This window comes from Lycium ferocissimum, chromosome 2, assembly GCF_029784015.1.
Source record: "Lycium ferocissimum isolate CSIRO_LF1 chromosome 2, AGI_CSIRO_Lferr_CH_V1, whole genome shotgun sequence".
NCBI lineage: Eukaryota > Viridiplantae > Streptophyta > Magnoliopsida > Solanales > Solanaceae > Lycium > Lycium ferocissimum.
The window spans coordinates 38,867,744-38,886,406 of record NC_081343.1 but is presented as its reverse complement, the minus strand read 5'-3'; the positions used below and the strand labels follow the sequence as shown (position 1 = coordinate 38,886,406).

The 18,663-nt window shown below is 34.6% G+C and overlaps 1 protein-coding gene across 1 annotated transcript; it reads left to right on the top strand.

The window, feature by feature from the left end:
* The first annotated feature begins 8,126 nt into the window (after positions 1-8,126).
* Positions 8,127-15,333, top strand: LOC132036654 (serine hydroxymethyltransferase, mitochondrial-like). The gene is made up of 16 exons (XM_059427038.1): positions 8,127-8,310; positions 8,808-8,858; positions 8,946-9,032; positions 9,592-9,713; positions 9,822-9,898; positions 10,019-10,143; positions 10,856-10,948; positions 12,010-12,102; positions 12,214-12,411; positions 12,537-12,641; positions 13,252-13,317; positions 13,462-13,539; positions 13,725-13,836; positions 13,916-14,026; positions 14,265-14,436; positions 15,168-15,333. Exons 1-15 carry the CDS (start codon positions 8,221-8,223, stop codon positions 14,411-14,413), a joined length of 1,557 nt encoding a protein of 518 aa, XP_059283021.1. The 5' UTR covers positions 8,127-8,220; the 3' UTR covers positions 14,414-14,436; positions 15,168-15,333.
* The last annotated feature ends 3,330 nt before the right edge of the window (positions 15,334-18,663 follow it).

The window sequence follows — 18,663 nt, the reverse complement described above, 5'->3', positions numbered from 1 at the left end:
ATTATCCTCGAAGATTTCAAGTCATTTCTCTTTCGTTTTCAAAAATTATGAGCATTTGAACGTTTATTTACAAAGAAGCATAAGCCATTTAATTCAATTTCTTGAATGAATAGTAACTAAATTCAACCTCGGATTTCTAGAAGTAGAGTGATCCCCGAGGCACATGTTCAAGCCTATTACGCCTAGGACATGCCAAAGAAGGAAGGGGAAAAGCCTTACATACCTTTCGGACGTCTTATGCTCGTTCAATCTCGAATCCCGTTTAAGCCCCAAAATTTGCAAATGGTCATGTTTACCAATTGTCCATAGTAGACCTTTTTGCTTTCAAATCTTCCATTCTTCACTTGTCTACAAAAATTTGGGCGATCTCCCTCGCATAAACGCACCGTCCGAGAATTATGGCTCGGCCCATATCAACAACCAACCAACGGAAACATAATGACGACGTCCATAACCAATTCATAACGCATTCTAACATTAACAATCCCTTTCTACATAGGTCGACAATATTCCGTTCATTCAAATAAACTTCGTGCATTCAAACTAACACCAATAACCATACATTCAAATATTGTTCCGAGGCTATTCAAACACAATTTGAGAACACCTAGGACAGCCCATAGGATGTTCAAATCAGCCCATTCATCACCCAACACTACCCGAAATCCTACAAGTTCAACAAGGACAACAACAACACATTTCTACCTTCCAAATTCATGAACTACATCCACAATCTCATGCATTACATCATGATCCTTACAATTATAAGAAAACATATTAAAATCATATTGACTTTCAAACAGCCCACAACAATTGCAACGCCAATATACGTCATTAAACCTTCATTTCACATTGTAGAACTCCCAACACGACAATCGAATTATATCATAACATTGATTCATTTCTTGCATACCAACCAGCCCCTACACGGCCCAACATCAACATCTATATTCTCATGAATTCATTCATCTTCTACACATCACAACAACACACAAACATGCTAAATTCAATCTATTAATCACTCACTCGACACACACATATCACACGGCCACACCTACCTCCCACGGCTACACTTCACACACCACGCCTTCATGAATTTCATTCATTTTCATACTTCATAACACTACATAAACCATCCATACATGTGAAAAATAAACTTGAATCATACCTTGTTCCTTCACTTTGTTCATTCTCGGCTAGGACCCATCTTGCAAGGAGGATTGTTTTTCTTGCTTCAACAATTATCCCACGTTAACGAGGACCTTCAACTTAGTAAGAAAACATAAAGAAACCGATTTTTCATGATCAAAATGGAGGGGCTTTGGTTTCGACGATACCCATGCCGTTCCTCTCCCTCCTTCTTTTCTTTTCTCTTGCTTTCTTTCTTTCTTTCCATTCTCTTAATTAAAAGATGACTACTTATATATATATATATATATATATATGGCAAGCATGTGAGGGACACGTACCCTCTCTAGAATTTTCCTTCTTTTTCCTTTTATTTCTCTAGAATTTTCTTGCTATTATTTCCTTAAAAGATGACTTATTATTTAGTCATCCTTTTCCCATGCATTTTCTTCACATGGCCAATATGGCCTCTTTTGGAATTTTCTTGAAACCCCGTGAAATGACCATTTTGCCCCTAACCTTTTCAAATATTTCCATAATGCCATTTTGCAAATTTCCGCTTTTTGTCCTTAGTCTTTAGCAATATTTCCACACTAATAATATTTTCCAACGACTTACGCATTACGACGAAACCGAAAAATAATCTTGCCCTAAACGTTCCGCCATTGTCTCGGAATATCCAAAGACTCAAAATGCAAGGTGTAACAGAAGGGTAAATTTATCCCTCGTTTTATTAGCCCTTACGGATTGAGAGAGGAGTTAGGAAGGTGGCTTACGAGTTGAGGTTACCATATGAGATGGCTATGATGCATCCTGCGTTTCACATTTCGATGTTGAGGTTGATAAACCGGATCCCTCCCATGTCTTGACTCATGAAGATATTGAAATCAATGAAGGGTTTTCTTATGAAGAAGAACCTGTGCAAATCTTAGATAGACAAGTTAGAAGGTTGTGAACAAAAGATGTAGCTTCGGTTAAAGTCCTGTGGCGAAATTATAATACTGAAAAAGCGACTTGGGAAGTGGAGGATGACATGAAGAAGATATACCCTCACTTTTTCCCTATTCCAGGTATGTGTCGAACCTTTTAGTCATCGAATTCTAGCGAAAGTGTAGACTAAAGGTGTGAATTCTTTATTTCATGTTTCGGCTTGTTAGTGTTAGTTGTAAGGGTCCCTATGAGGACCAAGTGGTTATTGTTAGAATATTAACATAATTTGATGATGATATAGATTGTAATACAAAAGAACTCTAGAAATTCTAAGAATTTTGAGGTTTAGTGAAAAATCTTAGGCCCTGACTTTCATTCGGGGACGAATGATCCTGCGAGGGGGATAATGTAACACTCCGAAAATTCAAATTTGGTGTGAATGTGTAAAATTGGTATTAAGATGACATTTTAGCTACATGAATCCTTTCGGGATGAATTCAGGTGGAAGATAGTCGTTTTGAAGTCAAACCAAATAGTGGAGTTCTTAAGAGTTCTTAAATTCATCTAAGTCTGAGGTAGTCCTCACTTATGACCAATTTTTGGGTAGTTGCGTTAGTAATAAAAGAAAATACAAAACAAAAGTCGTAGATAATTGAAAAACCTTTCCAACCATATATGGTGGAGCTCAAACGGAGCTCTGTGCTAGGAGTTATGCCTGTTATACTGAACACTATAGGCAGTCGCGGCACCCTTGCGTCGCAAGCATGGCTCCAGTTTTCGTGTTTTAGAAAAACTTTTGGCCTTGTGTGCCACACTTGTGATGCAAGGGTGGCTCAAGCGAGGCACCTAGCGCTGGCCTTGCTACACAGGGGTGGCGCGAGGCTCCGTTTTTCTTGTTACGAACTATATAAGCTCCGAACTCGTCAAAACCCTTCCCCACTTCGTTTTGGAGAACTTTTTCAAAGAAAACAACAATAAGGATTCCCCAAAACATCTAAGGTAATTTATGCTATGATTCAATCGCATTGATATTGGTGAAAGATGATCGAATGAGATTAGATGTTTATTGATTTTATAAGGTGCTTCCAGTGTTGTTCATAGCATCGGATGCCTGTTACGCCTAGGGTGGGTTATGGGCGTGACATTTCCTCTCTTTCTTCATTCCCTAGATTCCCACAAACCTCAAATATCTCTACTTCAATAGTTATACCGACATCCTTTTCTTTTATACTGACCTTCGACTTCCCTCCTCTATTATTTCCCTCTTTTTCACCTTCTACTTTCTCAACTTCTCCCAGTGAACCTGATTCCTCTTCAGAAATTTCTATTTGTTCCCCCTTACACTTTGTCCTAGTTGATTCCATACCTTCCTCTATTTGTTTCTCAATACTTGCTATGGACAACTTATGTATTTTAGGGTTTTCATTATTGACATACTCATGAAGTTGATTCGTTTCATAATTTCTTAGGCTTGGTGGTATATTCTCACAATCTATTTCAGCCCACCTGTTGGTAGCAGTTCAAATAGTGTTAAGGTTTCAATTGGATTTAAGGAAGAGAAGGTCTCAATGGAGAGATTGATTTTTGGTATGATTATAGTGAGAGGATTTTTAGTGTATGGAATTGATTGAGTTGATGAAGGGTCTGGACTAATTTGATCAGAGGTCTGACCTTGTTTGTGAGTGGTAGATGTCGATGCATGTTGGTCCATTTTTTGAGTCTAGAGATATGATCTGGTAAATTTTGCAAGAGAGGGTCTTAAGCAATTTTGATAAAACAAGGGAAGATGAGGAGAGGAATGAACTGTTTTTGAGTTAAGTAAAGGAGGGAGAGAGAGATTCTGATGTGTGGATATGGTTGAATTGCTTGTTTCAAAGAGTTTTAGTCTATGTATAAATCTTGAGAAGTGTTTGACATGACGGTTGTATATTTTCAAAACTTACTCATCATTACAAAGGGCTCTTTTAATAGTTAAAGACATTTACACGCTCATACTTCCTTTTCTTTTAAAACAGCCCTCGGGGTAGAGATTTGGTATTTGAACTGAAAGGGTGACAAGTATTTCAGGGTGTCTTACTGACCTAAATGTATATTTAAACATATGGATAGATTTACATACCTGTCACCTGATGAACCATTCACCGACTCATGATCAAGCTAATCTTGTGCCATCAAATATCTATTAGACGTTACGAGATAATGATCAATCATGGTACAGGATATACAACCAATAGTGCATGACAGAGTAAGATATTGTTTAACTAATGCAGTAACTTAATTTGAAACAACCATTCTAGACATTAAAGGATATATGTGCAATCCTTAGCCATTTCCAAGTTGACTCCTTCTTAGACAGTCCTTTCTAGGCTTTTTTTAATTTTTAACACGTATTCCCCCTAGCGATATGCAATCCCCCTTTCTTTCTAAAGTTAACAGTGATCAGAATTAGTGATTTATTCCTGATATGTCCTGTTTCAGCAAGCATGTTCAATTCATGTATTTACTTGATTTCTGTCACCCTTTCCTGCAAGGCAATCAGAGCTTAGTGTTTGGAGCCCAACCTAGCTTGGTCCCTTTTCTTTACATGTTCCATCCTTCCTTTGGTCTGCAAATTTTATTCTCCTTACCTTGTAACTAGTGCTTCCTAGGTGCTTGACCTTTCCGTGATCAGATTCTCCAAATGTGGTCCTCAATTCTTATTCCGCAGGTTCAGGCTTTGTACTTTTCAGACTAAATTCGACATTTTAAGTCAGCTTTAGAGCTTCAGCCTGAAAGTCCAAGATGAGTGAACCAAGTTGAGCTACCTGTTCCTTCAAAAAGAATTTTTCCTTCTCAGTATTATTTTTGCTGATCTTGGTATTCATTGGCCCATTATTTAAGCTGACAGTGGTACTAAGCAACTCAACTCTCTCATTACTCACGTCTCGATATTCATTACTGGAATTTACTATCTTCTTAGGGATTCCTTCTAGTTTTTTAATATCAAGGATAACTTCCCTAGTATCTTCCTTGACGTCAGGATCTGAGTCTTTGATGGTCATACGAGCAGAGTGGTCAGTTTCTTTCCCGGAATCATCCTTGAAACTTGAATTCCATGCAGTTATCATAGCCTTTTTCCATCCAAGTCCCGATGGCGGGCGATTCTTAACCATGGAATTTGATTTTCCATAAACTTGACACCCTTTGTGCTTGTGCTGATCATTGTGTGCAAGATTTTCTATCTCAATCTTCACCATCTTGTAATTTTTGTCCTTTGTGCATGTACACAACCCCAGTTCCTCTTTATTTGTTTCAAAATCAGATTTTACGACTTTTTAATCTGAAGATTCTTCCTTAGTTTTTAGTGTCAGTAGACTGACAAACAACTTATCTATCTGCATTATGGTTATCTCACACATCTTTAATACCTATGACTCGTGCATTCCGTGAGGAAGGAAGACTTTTCAGAATTTTCATGACTAAGTCTTCAGTGGGAAAAGCCTTGCCCAGTACGACAAGATTGCTGGTGATGTTGATAAATCTGTTAATCATGTCTCTGATTGACTCCTTTTCATTCATTACAAACAGCTCATATCTCCTCATGAGCATACTCAATCTGAGTTATTTTTCTTGAGACATACCCTCATGAGTTTGTGCTAGAAGGTCCCAAATTTCTTTGGCACTGGAGCAACCTCAGGCTTTATTGTACTCGTCCTTTCCTAGACTATAATGAAGAATACTGACTGCCTTGGCATTTAATTCCATCATTTTAAATTTCTCACCCACAAATTCCTTTTTAGTTTTGGGTTTTCTCACGATCCAACAAGCATAGTTTTCATGGGGATGAGTGATCCTCTTGATGTGATTATGCATAGGTTATAGTCCACATCCATTAGGTAGGTCTGCATTCAATTTTTCCATAGATAACAGTGCTGACCGGTGGCTTGTAGATTGATTTCCCTTTGCTTTGTCCAATTTTCGGTAACCTGCTTGTCATGATCTTCTCTTAAGGTATTAGCCTTTTAAACAAAACCTGCTCTGATACCACTTGTTGGGTTGCACGACCTACTTTCTATCCTAAGTAATACCAAATTTTCACCTTTCAGACAAAACAGCTAACGTTTGCAGAATATTAAAGAACAGTAAAGTAAGGACACAACAATTTCACGTGGAAACCACCCGACTCATAAGGGTGAAAAAACTACAACTTACACCTCTGCAGGATTTTCCCCAAACCCCACTACAATTGTGAGCTTGTGCAAATTCAAGTTACAAACTCTGTAACCTAGGAACTAGTAAGCACCCTTCAAAGTTATCCCAACTTATAGTTGAATTTGACTAACTGTTTAATACCTATAATTTATGCTTCTATGAAAGCGGATAAAGGTACAACTGGATAAACAACCTAGTACACAAATCTAGACTCAAGAAATGTAAAACATAAACTCTGTAGAATAGCGTTTTCAATCTTCTTCGAAGTATGAGGTGGCACTTCTAGAATCAGGACACTTAATATTACATTGACTGTATTCGCTCAATATTCTGATTTCTTTCTTTATGAATGTGCAAACTTTCTTCATAGTAAGAATTGAATATTTTTAGCTCTAGGTTTGCCTCAAGTCGGCTGAACTCAATCTCTACTAGGTAGGCCCATAATTAGATTTAGGGTTTGAGTTGACTTGAGATTCTTGCTTTTCAACATAGCTTCAGTGTCCTTGTAGAAGTCTGAAGTATCTTGATAAATATGGCAACAAATCCTACAAACTTGTCCGCCAAGTCTTTACCATAAACACAAATCTTACTCGCAGTATGACTGTGAGCTGGAACATGTTCTTGGACGTGGTCCACGCAATGGTTCGTCCACCTCTAAAATCTTTCTCACTGTCTGAGATGGAACATGTCCATAAACCTGTTTCATTCATTTTTGTCCTACAACAGTCTTTGTCTTATTCACACATAGAGCATATCTGCAGACCCATAAACTTGTTTCACTTGATTCGTCTCTATGACTTGTTTACTATCTTTGTTCATTTACTTTGTCAATCATCAAAACACATATGCTTATGTCAACGAAAAGGATTCAAGAAATGCTAAGCATCACAACAGAAGGATGTAAATTGAAATGGAAAATCTTTTGTAAAGTGAGTCGCGACATTTAAAGTTTGATTTATGTATATTGATAATGTAAAGTTTTAAAGTGACTTGTAATAACACATCAATAACTATAGTAAATTTAAATTGGTAATATAAAAAATAAAATAAATAACCTATTATAACCAATTAAAGTAAAACCATGATGCAGAAATTAATGTTGGTATATAAGTTGAATATGACGAAAAATATATTAGTTAAATATCGAAATTTGTAGCTTGACATGAGTTTATACAAACATAAAGAAGATTTGTCCCCACGGTCTGTTGAAGCAGTTAGTTTCCCTCGCTTTTCATTTGACGCCCCGTGCCTGGGTAGGGTGAACGGGTCAGGTAAATAAAATCTTCGGTTTCAATTATTTGTGTGATACTTTTAGTTTTCGAGAGTTAGATTGTTTAAAGTATTTTGAACTTAAATTGAATTAGATTAATTTAATATTTTATAATTAAAATTTGGATAAGCTATACAAAAAGTACTACTCCCTCTGTCCCAATTTATTTGACATTTTTTACTTTTCGAGAATCAAATTTCTTGATTTTGACCGTGTGTTTGAACATTAAATTTTTAAATTTTTTGAAATAAAATTTACATATTTGAAAATTACGTAAAAAAAAAAACTACAAGTCATCATAATTAATAATTTGAAATATTTAAAAAACCGACAAAAAAATTGCAGTCAAATAATAACTCATTTGACTCTCGAAAAATGAAAAGTGACAATTTGTGACGGAGGGAGTATAAATTGCAATTCTTCCATGTTAATAAGGTGAAAACATGCATTTTAAATTTTTGGTCAAACTTCACATTAGTTGAATCTCAAGAAACAAATAGTGTTGTGTATAATGAAATTATAGCCTTTAGTAATTGGTGAAATTTCTTGTGGGATAGAATGGATATGTAACGTGTGTATCTGGAGCCATAGCCACCATAAATTTAACGATATTTCCTTGACCATCCAAATTTGATCACACATTACAAAACTCAAAAGTGACTCATTCATTGGCTGCCTAAAGCAGAAGGAGAAGGCTGAGAATGGCCATGGCAACGGCTCTTCGTAGACTTTCCTCTTCTGTTGACAAACCCATTAAGCGTCTCCATAATGGCGGCTCTCTCTATTACATGGTTCGTCCTTTTCTTTTTTTGTTCAATTTTTTAGTTACAGGCCGATTCAGGATTTAAATTTTAAGGTTCTCAAGACTGAACTTATGATACATTCGAAATTATGCGTTTAGAATATAACATTTTACTAAAAATTTAATGGGGTTTCACGTATCTATGTCTATGTTTGTCAAAAATACTAAGCTCACGTTTAGCCATAAGTTTTTTTCAAAAAGATATTGAAAACATTGTTTGGTTATAAAAAGTGACCAGTTTTTGAAGTTTTCTACTCACAAAATTTTAACTTCAAAGTAAAATGCATGTCTAAACACAATTTCAACTTCTAAAAATCAGTTTTCATCTCATCTTTAAAAGCTTTTTTTTTTTTTTTTAAGTTTCAACCAAATCTATGTCCAAACGCTAGCGAAGTTCAGTTGAACTCATAGTGCATAGGTTGCATCCATCTCTGATTTTGCTGTTAATTTATTGGAGGGTTAAGTTTATTTAACTTCATTTTGCAGTCCTCGTTGCCTAATGAAGCTGTTTACGAGAAGGAAAAAAATGGTGTCACGGTAAGCTTTTGAATATTTATGAAACTGGAGATGTATTGCTATTTGATTTCTGCTTGTATTTTCTAACTTGGAGACCTGGAATTCCAGTGGCCAAAGCAACTGAATGCCCCTCTAGAGGAAGTTGATCCAGAAATTGCTGACATTATCGAGCATGAAAAAGCGCGCCAGTGGAAGGTTCTATCTTTTCTTCAATATATTTCTTTTTCTTCTTGCATTTATACTTAGTCATTCATAGGTTGAGTCCATCTATATGTTTGTAATCCAATCTACAGAGAGAAAGAAGGTTTCTTTAGATCGAGTTATAATCCAATTTGAAGTTTAGAAATGAACTTATTTCAATTAGTAGCAAGCTGGAAATTTGAACAATAAATATTTGAGTCCATGTATATGTTGTTTTGGTTTCTAACTGAATAATAGTAGTAATAAAGTAGTTTGTGTGCTTCTTTGGGTTTTAATTGAGTACTGATAAACTAGTCTGTTTGAAATTTCTTTTAGCTTAGTAGCTTGGAAAGCTTAATTTTTGAATTTTTCCGTTGACCCTTACCTTAGAAATATATGACACCTTTGGAGTTTCTAAAGATAAAAAAAAGTTTGTTCCTTTAGTCATCTTATCTGCTGTAGTTCTCTATTTCTGTTGGTACTTTTTTTTTGATGTAAAATTCGAAGTTTCTGTTTGGTTTGGAAGCTGATATTTAATAAGTAGCTTACAAGAGTTGAAAAATTCTATTTATAGGGACTTGAACTCATTCCTTCAGAAAATTTCACTTCTGTGTCTGTCATGCAAGCTGTTGGATCTGTTATGACAAACAAGTACAGTGAAGGATATCCAGGGGCTAGATACTATGGAGGAAACGAGTACGCAGAAATGCTCTAAATTTGTTTTGTTTTTCCCAAGTATTCTGACACTATATATCAGCCGCCGTAATTTCTACTTTTATTCTGAAAGAATGAGTGGCTGTCCAGGTTTATTGACATGGCAGAAACCTTATGCCAAAAACGTGCTTTAGAGGCATTTCGATTGGATCCTGCAAAATGGGGAGGTAATTTGAGTATTCAACTTCTGCATAGTTGAAACTTATATTTCAGAATTTTGCAGGCCAAAACACTTAAGCTACTGCTAGAAAAACTGTACTTACCTCCAATTAACCTTTCTGATGCAGTGAATGTGCAGCCTCTGTCAGGATCACCTGCTAATTTTCATGTTTACACTGCATTATTAAAACCTCATGAAAGAATCATGGCCCTTGATCTTCCTCACGGTGGACATCTTTCTCATGGATATCAGGTGCTTCTATGTTCTATTGTTTTATTATCTGGCTTCCATGGACCAATATCACAGCGTCAAAAGTCCAAGCATATAGGAAATTTACACGGTTGTTGTGGTGCGAATACTTACTCATTCCTTAATGAGTAATGGTTTTCTGGGATTCCTTTAAGCACATTTGGTTATATTAATTTTCTGTTTACCCTGTCGTCTGCTTTAGCTTTCTTGTGGGTTAAGAGCTTCACTAGGTTCTAGGCCATGCACCATAAGCTTTTACTGATATAAAACTTAAACTAAGATTTTGCTAGTATGAAAATGCTATATATTTTCTAGTCTGCTTTCTTTTGTGATTCTGAATTTAATTGACACTGCATCACTTAAAAGACATAAAATTCTGCTTTCAGATCATGCAAATATTGTATGAAAGTTCTGAAGACATAGCATTTTAGGAATTTCTATTATTCATTAGTTGGCTCTAACTCCTGTGAACGTTGACTTACTTTTGGTGCACATTTGTTCTGAAATCTACAACTTCAAGTAGTGGTTTGAGAAAGGAAATATGAAATAGGCAATATGAAATGACACGTGTTGTTGTCCATGTACCAATTAAATGTTGTATGTGTCTGGAGTTGGAGTCAGCGTAACAATCTCTACTGTTAAGTGTAGCTATTCGATAGATTCATTTTAATTATGTTATGTATGGCTTGTCTTATGTTGTGTTTAAATATCACAGACCGATACAAAGAAGATATCTGCCGTCTCTATATTTTTTGAAACTATGCCATACAGACTGAATGAGAGCACTGGCTATATTGACTATGACCAGGTAATTTTCTTATTATGCTTCTTTTCATTTCTAGCCTGTCTTCTTGAATACTGCAGTCTTATATCTACAATTGGCATAGGAAAAATCAGTTTATTAATTCTATGATAAGGGTTGATGCTTGATACAGAAAATAAAACAAAGTAAAAATGACAAAAGGCAACTGCTAGAGGTACATCTTTTTGGTCCACACTTCCCCTAAAATTGTTGAAAATGCACAAAGAGAAATAGGAAAAAGAGAAAGCTAAGGCACAGTAAATTATTAGTTATTGAGCCTTCAAGCATGAACGATCCACACTATATTTATCCTGTCAACAATATGAGAAATTATGTTAGATTTGGTTATAATTATCTGAATAAGTAACAAATAAATATCCCTTCCTTTGAACTCTTTATGTTTGTATTTACCTTACTTAAGGATTAAGTGGAATTTGCACTAAACATTCTTTATTTTTTCGCAGAAGTTCTCAAAATTATTACAAAAAAAAAAAAAAAAAAAAAAAAAAAAAGGAACTTTCATATAAGAAAGATGTAAGATTTCAGATACAATATTGGAACATATTTGAAAAGAAAATAGTGGGAATGCCGCGTCAGTGGAAGGAAAAGAACAACAAAATGTCTTTTAAGTAATGGGCTAATATAGAGGTTCTTGTTTCTTTTCTTTTTTCACGAAGGGGGAACAATAATTCACTATATCTTTCTGAAAATTGAAAATTGAAAATGAAATTGAGCTTCTTACACTTTGCATATTTGAAATGTCTATTGTAGTTTGTTTTGAAATTGGCCTGCTTTACAGAGTCCATTACAATTTAATGTCCTGAATGATTTTTGGTGGATTTCATTTTTCAGATTCTTTGGCCTTTCCTTTTGCATATTACAAGTGATTATTCATCCAGTTATATTAGGACGTATGCAGGAGAGACAGAAATGTTTAGTCTGTAATAAGTAGTATTATTCATGATTTACAAACCATATATTTCTCTTCATAATTTGTGACATTGAATTTGCAATAACTGATGCCTCTCCTTCGGAACCTTTCCTTTAATTGTGATTTTCCTTTGCAGCTTGAGAAAAGTGCCACACTCTTTAGGCCAAAGTTGATTGTCGCTGGTGCTAGTGCTTATGCACGTCTTTATGACTATGCACGCATCCGAAAGGTAAACTTCACCAGACTATTACACAGTAGTTGCTTTAGTTATGTAGATCAAGTTAAGTGATTTTTGATGGAATAAAATTGAACTCGTGCCGACCTCCTGTGTATCTTACAGGTTTGTGACAAACAGAAAGCTGTCATGTTGGCAGATATGGCTCATATTAGTGGGTTAGTTGCAGCTGGAGTCATCCCATCACCATTTGATTATGCAGATGTTGTGACTACCACAACCCACAAGTCCCTTCGTGGACCCCGGGGTGCCATGATTTTCTTCAGGAAGGGTGTGAAGGAGGTTAACAAGCAAGGCAAGGAGGTTAGCTCTGATATCAAGAGATATATCACCCATTATTTCAAGCTCTCTTCTTCATTGTTAGCTAATCTAGGACATATCCCCCAGTATCTGATTTAATTAAATATTTTCTTGCGTTCTTTATGAAGGTGATGTACGACTATGAAGACAAAATTAACCAGGCAGTCTTTCCTGGACTTCAAGGTGGTCCCCACAATCATACAATTACTGGCTTGGCAGTCGCTTTGAAACAGGTTTTGTATCTTTTAAACAACATTTATTGATAATATTTATAATCGCAGTGCAACTGGCTTAATATATTATGGTTTAACTCGCTTCGTGCAGATACTAGTTCATGTCCCCTAGCTGATGGTTGCTAAAATAAGCCTCTTGGGTATTAAGAACTGAATGGTTTTGAGTCTGGAGCTTTTTCAGCAAATGGTTTTGAGAAAGATGGAAAATTCAATTACCAATATTTGCATAACTGTTTTTCGATCAGCTTCTGTTGTCACTAACATATCTGGGAAATCTGAATATATTCTTTGAAATTTGAGAACTTGTGAAGCAGCTATTAGGTCTTGAAAACTGCACACTGAAACTAAAGGTTCAAAAATATGAAAGAGTGTGATTTATGCTTTAACGTATTCAAAAGAAACTCTGGAAGAATGACCTCCAAATGCATGGAAATGATTACATGTTCTTTTCCTTTTCCAACTTCAATTACTTCATGAAGCTGTCCACCTCTCTTTGAATTTTTCTTCAGTTAAATATGACCATTGATATTGATTATTCTCATACTCTATATGCTTCTGCTACTATTATCTTTTCTTGAGTAATAAGTGCTCACGAGGAACGGAATTGCAGGCAATGACTCCAGAATACAAAGCTTACCAAGAGCAATGCCTCACCAACAGCTCGAAATTTGCACAGGTGAGATGCATATGTGATTTTCATTTGAAGCACAACTTCATTAATCCAGTAGTTTAATTTCAGCCACCTAATTGGTACATGGTTTAATCAAATCTCTGCAATATTAGATTCCTTCATTTCTGCGGCAAATTTCCCATCCTGCAGGCTTTGGCGGAGAACGGTTATGAACTTGTTTCTGGTGGAACAGAGAATCACTTGGTTTTGGTGAACCTGAAAAACAAGGTAATTTAAAAGCTTTCAAACTTTGAGGACTAGGGAGACAATTTCATCCATGAGTTTGGTTGCCTAACAAACTATGCAAGGACACTTGTTACACCAACCTCCCTTGTCTAGATTAGGTATTAGTGAATGAGTGCATTTTTCTGAAAGATAGAAAATGCCACAATATTGACCTTGTGATTCTACAGGGCATTGATGGTTCTAGGGTTGAAAAGGTTTTGGAAGCGGTACATATTGCAGCCAATAAGAACACTGTTCCAGGAGACGTATCTGCAATGGTCCCTGGTGGAATCAGAATGGGTACATAATATTTCCCTGTGAGATTTTCTTTACCATTTCGTTATTCTTCCATACAAACTTGACGAAAATTGGTATGTAGGAACTCCTGCACTCACTTCCAGGGGATTTATTGAGGAAGATTTTGTGAAAGTTGCTGAATTCTTTGATGCTGCTGTGAAGATAGCATTGAAAATTAAGGCTGAAACCTCAGGTCAGTAAGCTTCCAAATATTTCTGAATACCTGTAATGGCACAATATTAGTCCATAGACTTCCATCTGACTCTTTATGCTTATGAATCTCAAAGTACTAGCCGTTTCTTTTAATTTGAGTAATGTGCACTACATTTTTTCTAGTTCTTGATTGGATGATTCTCTTTAGATGTTGTCACCTCAGTTGCTTAACCAAAAAAATCCTCCCTTCACTATATTTCTTACCATTGTTGTTCCAGGAACAAAGTTGAAAGACTTTGTGACAACACTACAGTCTAGTGCTTCCATCCAGTCTGAGATTGCAAAACTCCGCCACAACGTGGAGGAGTATGCAAAGCAGTTCCCTACAATTGGGTTTGAGAAGGACACCATGAAGTACAAAAACTGAGAGAGTGCGTATACATACACAAGGTACATTGTTCAATAGAATTTTGTAAGTCAATAACTGCATCTTGAAGTGTGATGAATAGAAGTGCAATTTGAATTGTAAAATGACGTGGTGCTTTAGTTCTTGTAACATGAAATCATCAGGACCATTTCTTTTCTTTGAGATTGGGATGTTGGAATCCACATAGTGACATGTTTTTATAAGGAAATTATTGCTGGTATTCACTCGAGAAATGGTTCAAAACTAATTTTAACTGTCAGTGACTCGGTGCATATAAATATCAAAAAATAGAAGAACACTTGCACAATATTGTTTCTACTGGAAACACCCATCTGTATATTGGTTTTCTCATCATGGAATGTTAAATACACTTCCTTTCTTCTGGAAGAGAAAAGGTACTGTATATTTATATACAAGATTCATTAAGTTTCTTGACATTCAGGTGGAAGATACTTGCTATTCTATGGAGGGATAAAGCACATCAATCTAGATTTTTCATTAAGACACCTAGGACAGAATCCAAGTAGATATTTGAAACAACTGCGGGTTTGTGGAAGTTCAACTGCTATTTTGAAGTCAATATGATTCATCTTTTATTTATTTTATGATACCTTCTATCTGTACAAATTTGCAAAGTTAGTATGAATATTTGTTGCTTCTAGTCATTCTTTATACTTACCAATTGTGGTTCTTTTCTTGTTCCTCACGTCTCTGTGTTCTTTTCTGATTTGTTTTTGGATGCTCGTTTGAACAGGGACCAATATACAACTTCCTCAAGGTGAATGGGATAGGATTTTCATCTTACAATTATATGTAAAATCCAGCAGTATTGGTTCCCAACTTTGCCACTTTGTATATGAAGGATTGTAAACAACTGAAGTCCTTGAAAGCAATAAACTCCTGTTATCTTAGTACTTCAATCTTGTTATTCTACTTAATGTTATCTCTGAGCATTTCTTTGTTCACTCTATTGAAAAAAATTTGTAGCCATACTGCCAATGAAAGCAACCTCGTGGACTATAATCCTTAACTGGAAATCTCTGGTCAATTTGAAAACCTACAAGCCTGTATAGAACGACTTTGCAACTAAAACATGCTGCAGTTTTCCAATATTCACAACTCACCCTGTTATGAACGAAGCTTAATTGTCTTTGATATACTTGCGTGCTGTCTGGCAAGGTTTCAATTTATAAATGTACATACATTCAAATTTTTGAATCCCCTCAATCAAACCTTCCATATTGAATGAGTGAAACAATAGAAAAATAATACTTGCACTAGTATGAGCGATGTGTTGGCCAGTCAAGAACTCTCACGTTCAGAAAATGAAAGTTGCGGAAATGAGGATGTTGCGATGGATGTGTGGGCATACTAGAAGAGATAGGATTTAAAATGAAGATATCGGGAACAAGGTGGGAGTGGCGTTGATGGAAGACAAGATGCGTGAAGTGAGGCTTAGATGGTTCGGGCATGTGAGAGGAGATATACGGATACCCCAGTGCAGAGGTGTGAGAGGTTGGCTATGGATGGCTTCAGATTAGGTAGGTAGACCGAAGAAGTATGGGGAGAAGTGATTAGACAGGACATGACATAGTTATAGCTTATCGAGGACATGGCCTTAGATAGGAGGTTGTGGAGGACGCATATTAGGGTAACAGGTTAGTAGGTAGTAGAGCATTGTCTCACTTTTCTTTCCTTACTGGTGGTCTTAGTATTTCTCATGTAGTTTCTTGTCCTTTGATTTCTGTTACTATCTATTGTCTTTTGTTATTTGCTTAGCGTATTGTTTTGTTGTAGTTGTTGCCCCTTTTTCCTTTTTGGCCTACTTTGTTTTTGCTTTATCCTGAGCCGAGTGTCTATCGAAAACAACCTCTCTACCTCCCAAGGTACGGGTAAGATCTGCGTACACTCTACCCTCTCTAAACCCTACTTGTGGGATTATATTGGGTATGTTGTTGTTGTGGTTTCTCCATTCTACATCCATGCTAAAATGTAGCCCTTCTTCCATTCCATCCTGTGTAATGGTCCATTCTACATCCCCACTAAAATGTAACACTTCCTTTGTCATCTTAGGGATGTGTTTGATTGCGCACCAAATAGAGTTTTAAATTTATAATAAAAACAAGTCATAAATATTTGTATAGTTATAAATAATTATTAAACGTAAAATAAAAAATTTAAAATAAATTTATTTTTAAATATAAAAAGGTATCACTCTTTGTTAGACAAATTAAACAGAAAAGTGTTATATAAAATAATACGAATAAAATAGCTATATACAGACTTCATTTATTTATAAGAAGTTTTACACATCAATGCATTTTATCTCATCCTAACGGTATAGAAAGAGTAAATCTCACTTAACCACCTTAACTTTTTTGATTTTGAGAAATAATACCTCCTTTATCTTTTGAAAGGGATAATAAATTCCTCTTAATTTTAAATCAACAGCAATAGATAATTGGATCGTTGCATATATATTTAAAATGTCAAAAACAACCATCAACTAACATGGATTATAATATGTATTTTTTCAATAATTAAAAAATTTAAGCAACTGTATTACACTGTATAGAATTTTATATTTTCATGCTTCTATTTTTGCTCCTTTAGCTCTTCTTTTGATTTTCAAAGTCTCGTTTTGCTTTATGGAATAATTTTTATTATTTTATTTTTTTTGTTGAGCTTCAATTTTTTCTTGATCCATCTTGTTACTTGTATTATTGCTAGTATTGAAATTGTACTTCAACTAATCAATTTTCTGTAAAGCATTTAATTTATTTTTATGTCAATTTTACATACTAAGGGCGTAATAGGTGTTTTAATAATATTTCATTGTAATTGGTTTTAAAATAAAATATAACATTTTGAATGATAATATATTTCAAAATTTTGAAATCACCTGAAGCTGTTAATTTAAATGATTTCTTATTTCATCCAAAAGATATTCATGTCGTATTATTTCTTTACCTCTATCTTTTTTTAAGGTAAATTAAATAAAATTGCTCATTTTTATATAATATATTAGGTACTTTTAGTTATTCATTTCATTTTTTAGATAAGTAATTTATTGTTGATCATAATTGAAGGTTATTTTTATTTTTTGAAATTACATGCAACGATTCAACTCAATTTTGGCCGTTAATTGATGATCAAGTAGGTCTATTAGCTCATTTGAAAAATGAAGGGGCTATTATTTCGCAAAGTTAAAGGAGTTAAATGTAATTTACTCTAAAAATTACAAGTTGAAAACTTAGCATTTTTACATAGAAAATTAATTCAGTTTATTCGTTGCCACAAGGTAAAAGCTTATTCACAATCGGGTGTTTATACCAAACTCATATAACTTACTTTGTAGTTAAGTAATTTAATGGAATGAATATATATATATATATATATATATATATATATATATATATATATATATATATATATATGGATTTTTACACTCTATGAAGATTTAGAGAAGTTAATTACCCAATTTAGCCCATGTTTCAAAAATTACCCGAGTTAGCCGCTTTCTCCGGCAACACAATCAGCAGCAACAACAACTGCTGATGGTTTATTCTTCCTTATGCAATTTTTTATTCTTTTTGTTTTTTAAGTATTTAAATTTTGTTTCACAATTGTAACGCTACACTTTTATACGGCGTAGAAGTGTGTATAAACACCTCTATATATTATGTATAAACCCCTTTATGTATAAACACCTCTTGTATAAGTTTGTATAATATTGTATACTAGTGTAAAAGTGTTTTGCACCTCTTGTATAAATTTGTATAATCTTGTATAACAATATAAAAATGTGTATAAACACCTCTTATACATTATTATACACTTTTATACAAGGTTGATACATTATCTACTCCAACTGTATAAAGTTGTATAATGTTATATATCGTGAAAAAATAGCTATGCGGGGTGTAATTTAAAAATATGACTACGCAAATGTAATTTTATATGTTATATATATATATATATATATATATATATATATACATATATACTAGTTGTCGGAGGCCTGTGCTAAGCCCGGGCTCAAACTCAAGATATAATAATAATATATAACTTTTTATCAATAAATATAATTTATACCACATTTGTCTGTGAAATAATTAATTTAATGTAATTACAGTTAATCCAATCTTATTGATAAGTTTTTATAATTATTAAAGTTTTTTCGTCATATAATTGAATAATTTTTAAAGAAAAAGTTATTTATGAGAAAGCAAGTTTGGTAGGAAAATTAG

Bases quoted from the DNA above. Each gene is read 5' to 3' on its own strand.
- LOC132036654 (XM_059427038.1), top strand. From the start codon at position 8,221: ATGGCCATGGCAACGGCTCTTCGTAGACTTTCCTCTTCTGTTGACAAA. The intron at 10,144-10,855 runs GTGCTTCTATGT...TAAATATCACAG, and splicing joins ATCTTTCTCATGGATATCAG to ACCGATACAAAGAAGATATC. The intron at 13,540-13,724 runs GTAATTTAAAAG...GTGATTCTACAG, and splicing joins TGGTGAACCTGAAAAACAAG to GGCATTGATGGTTCTAGGGT.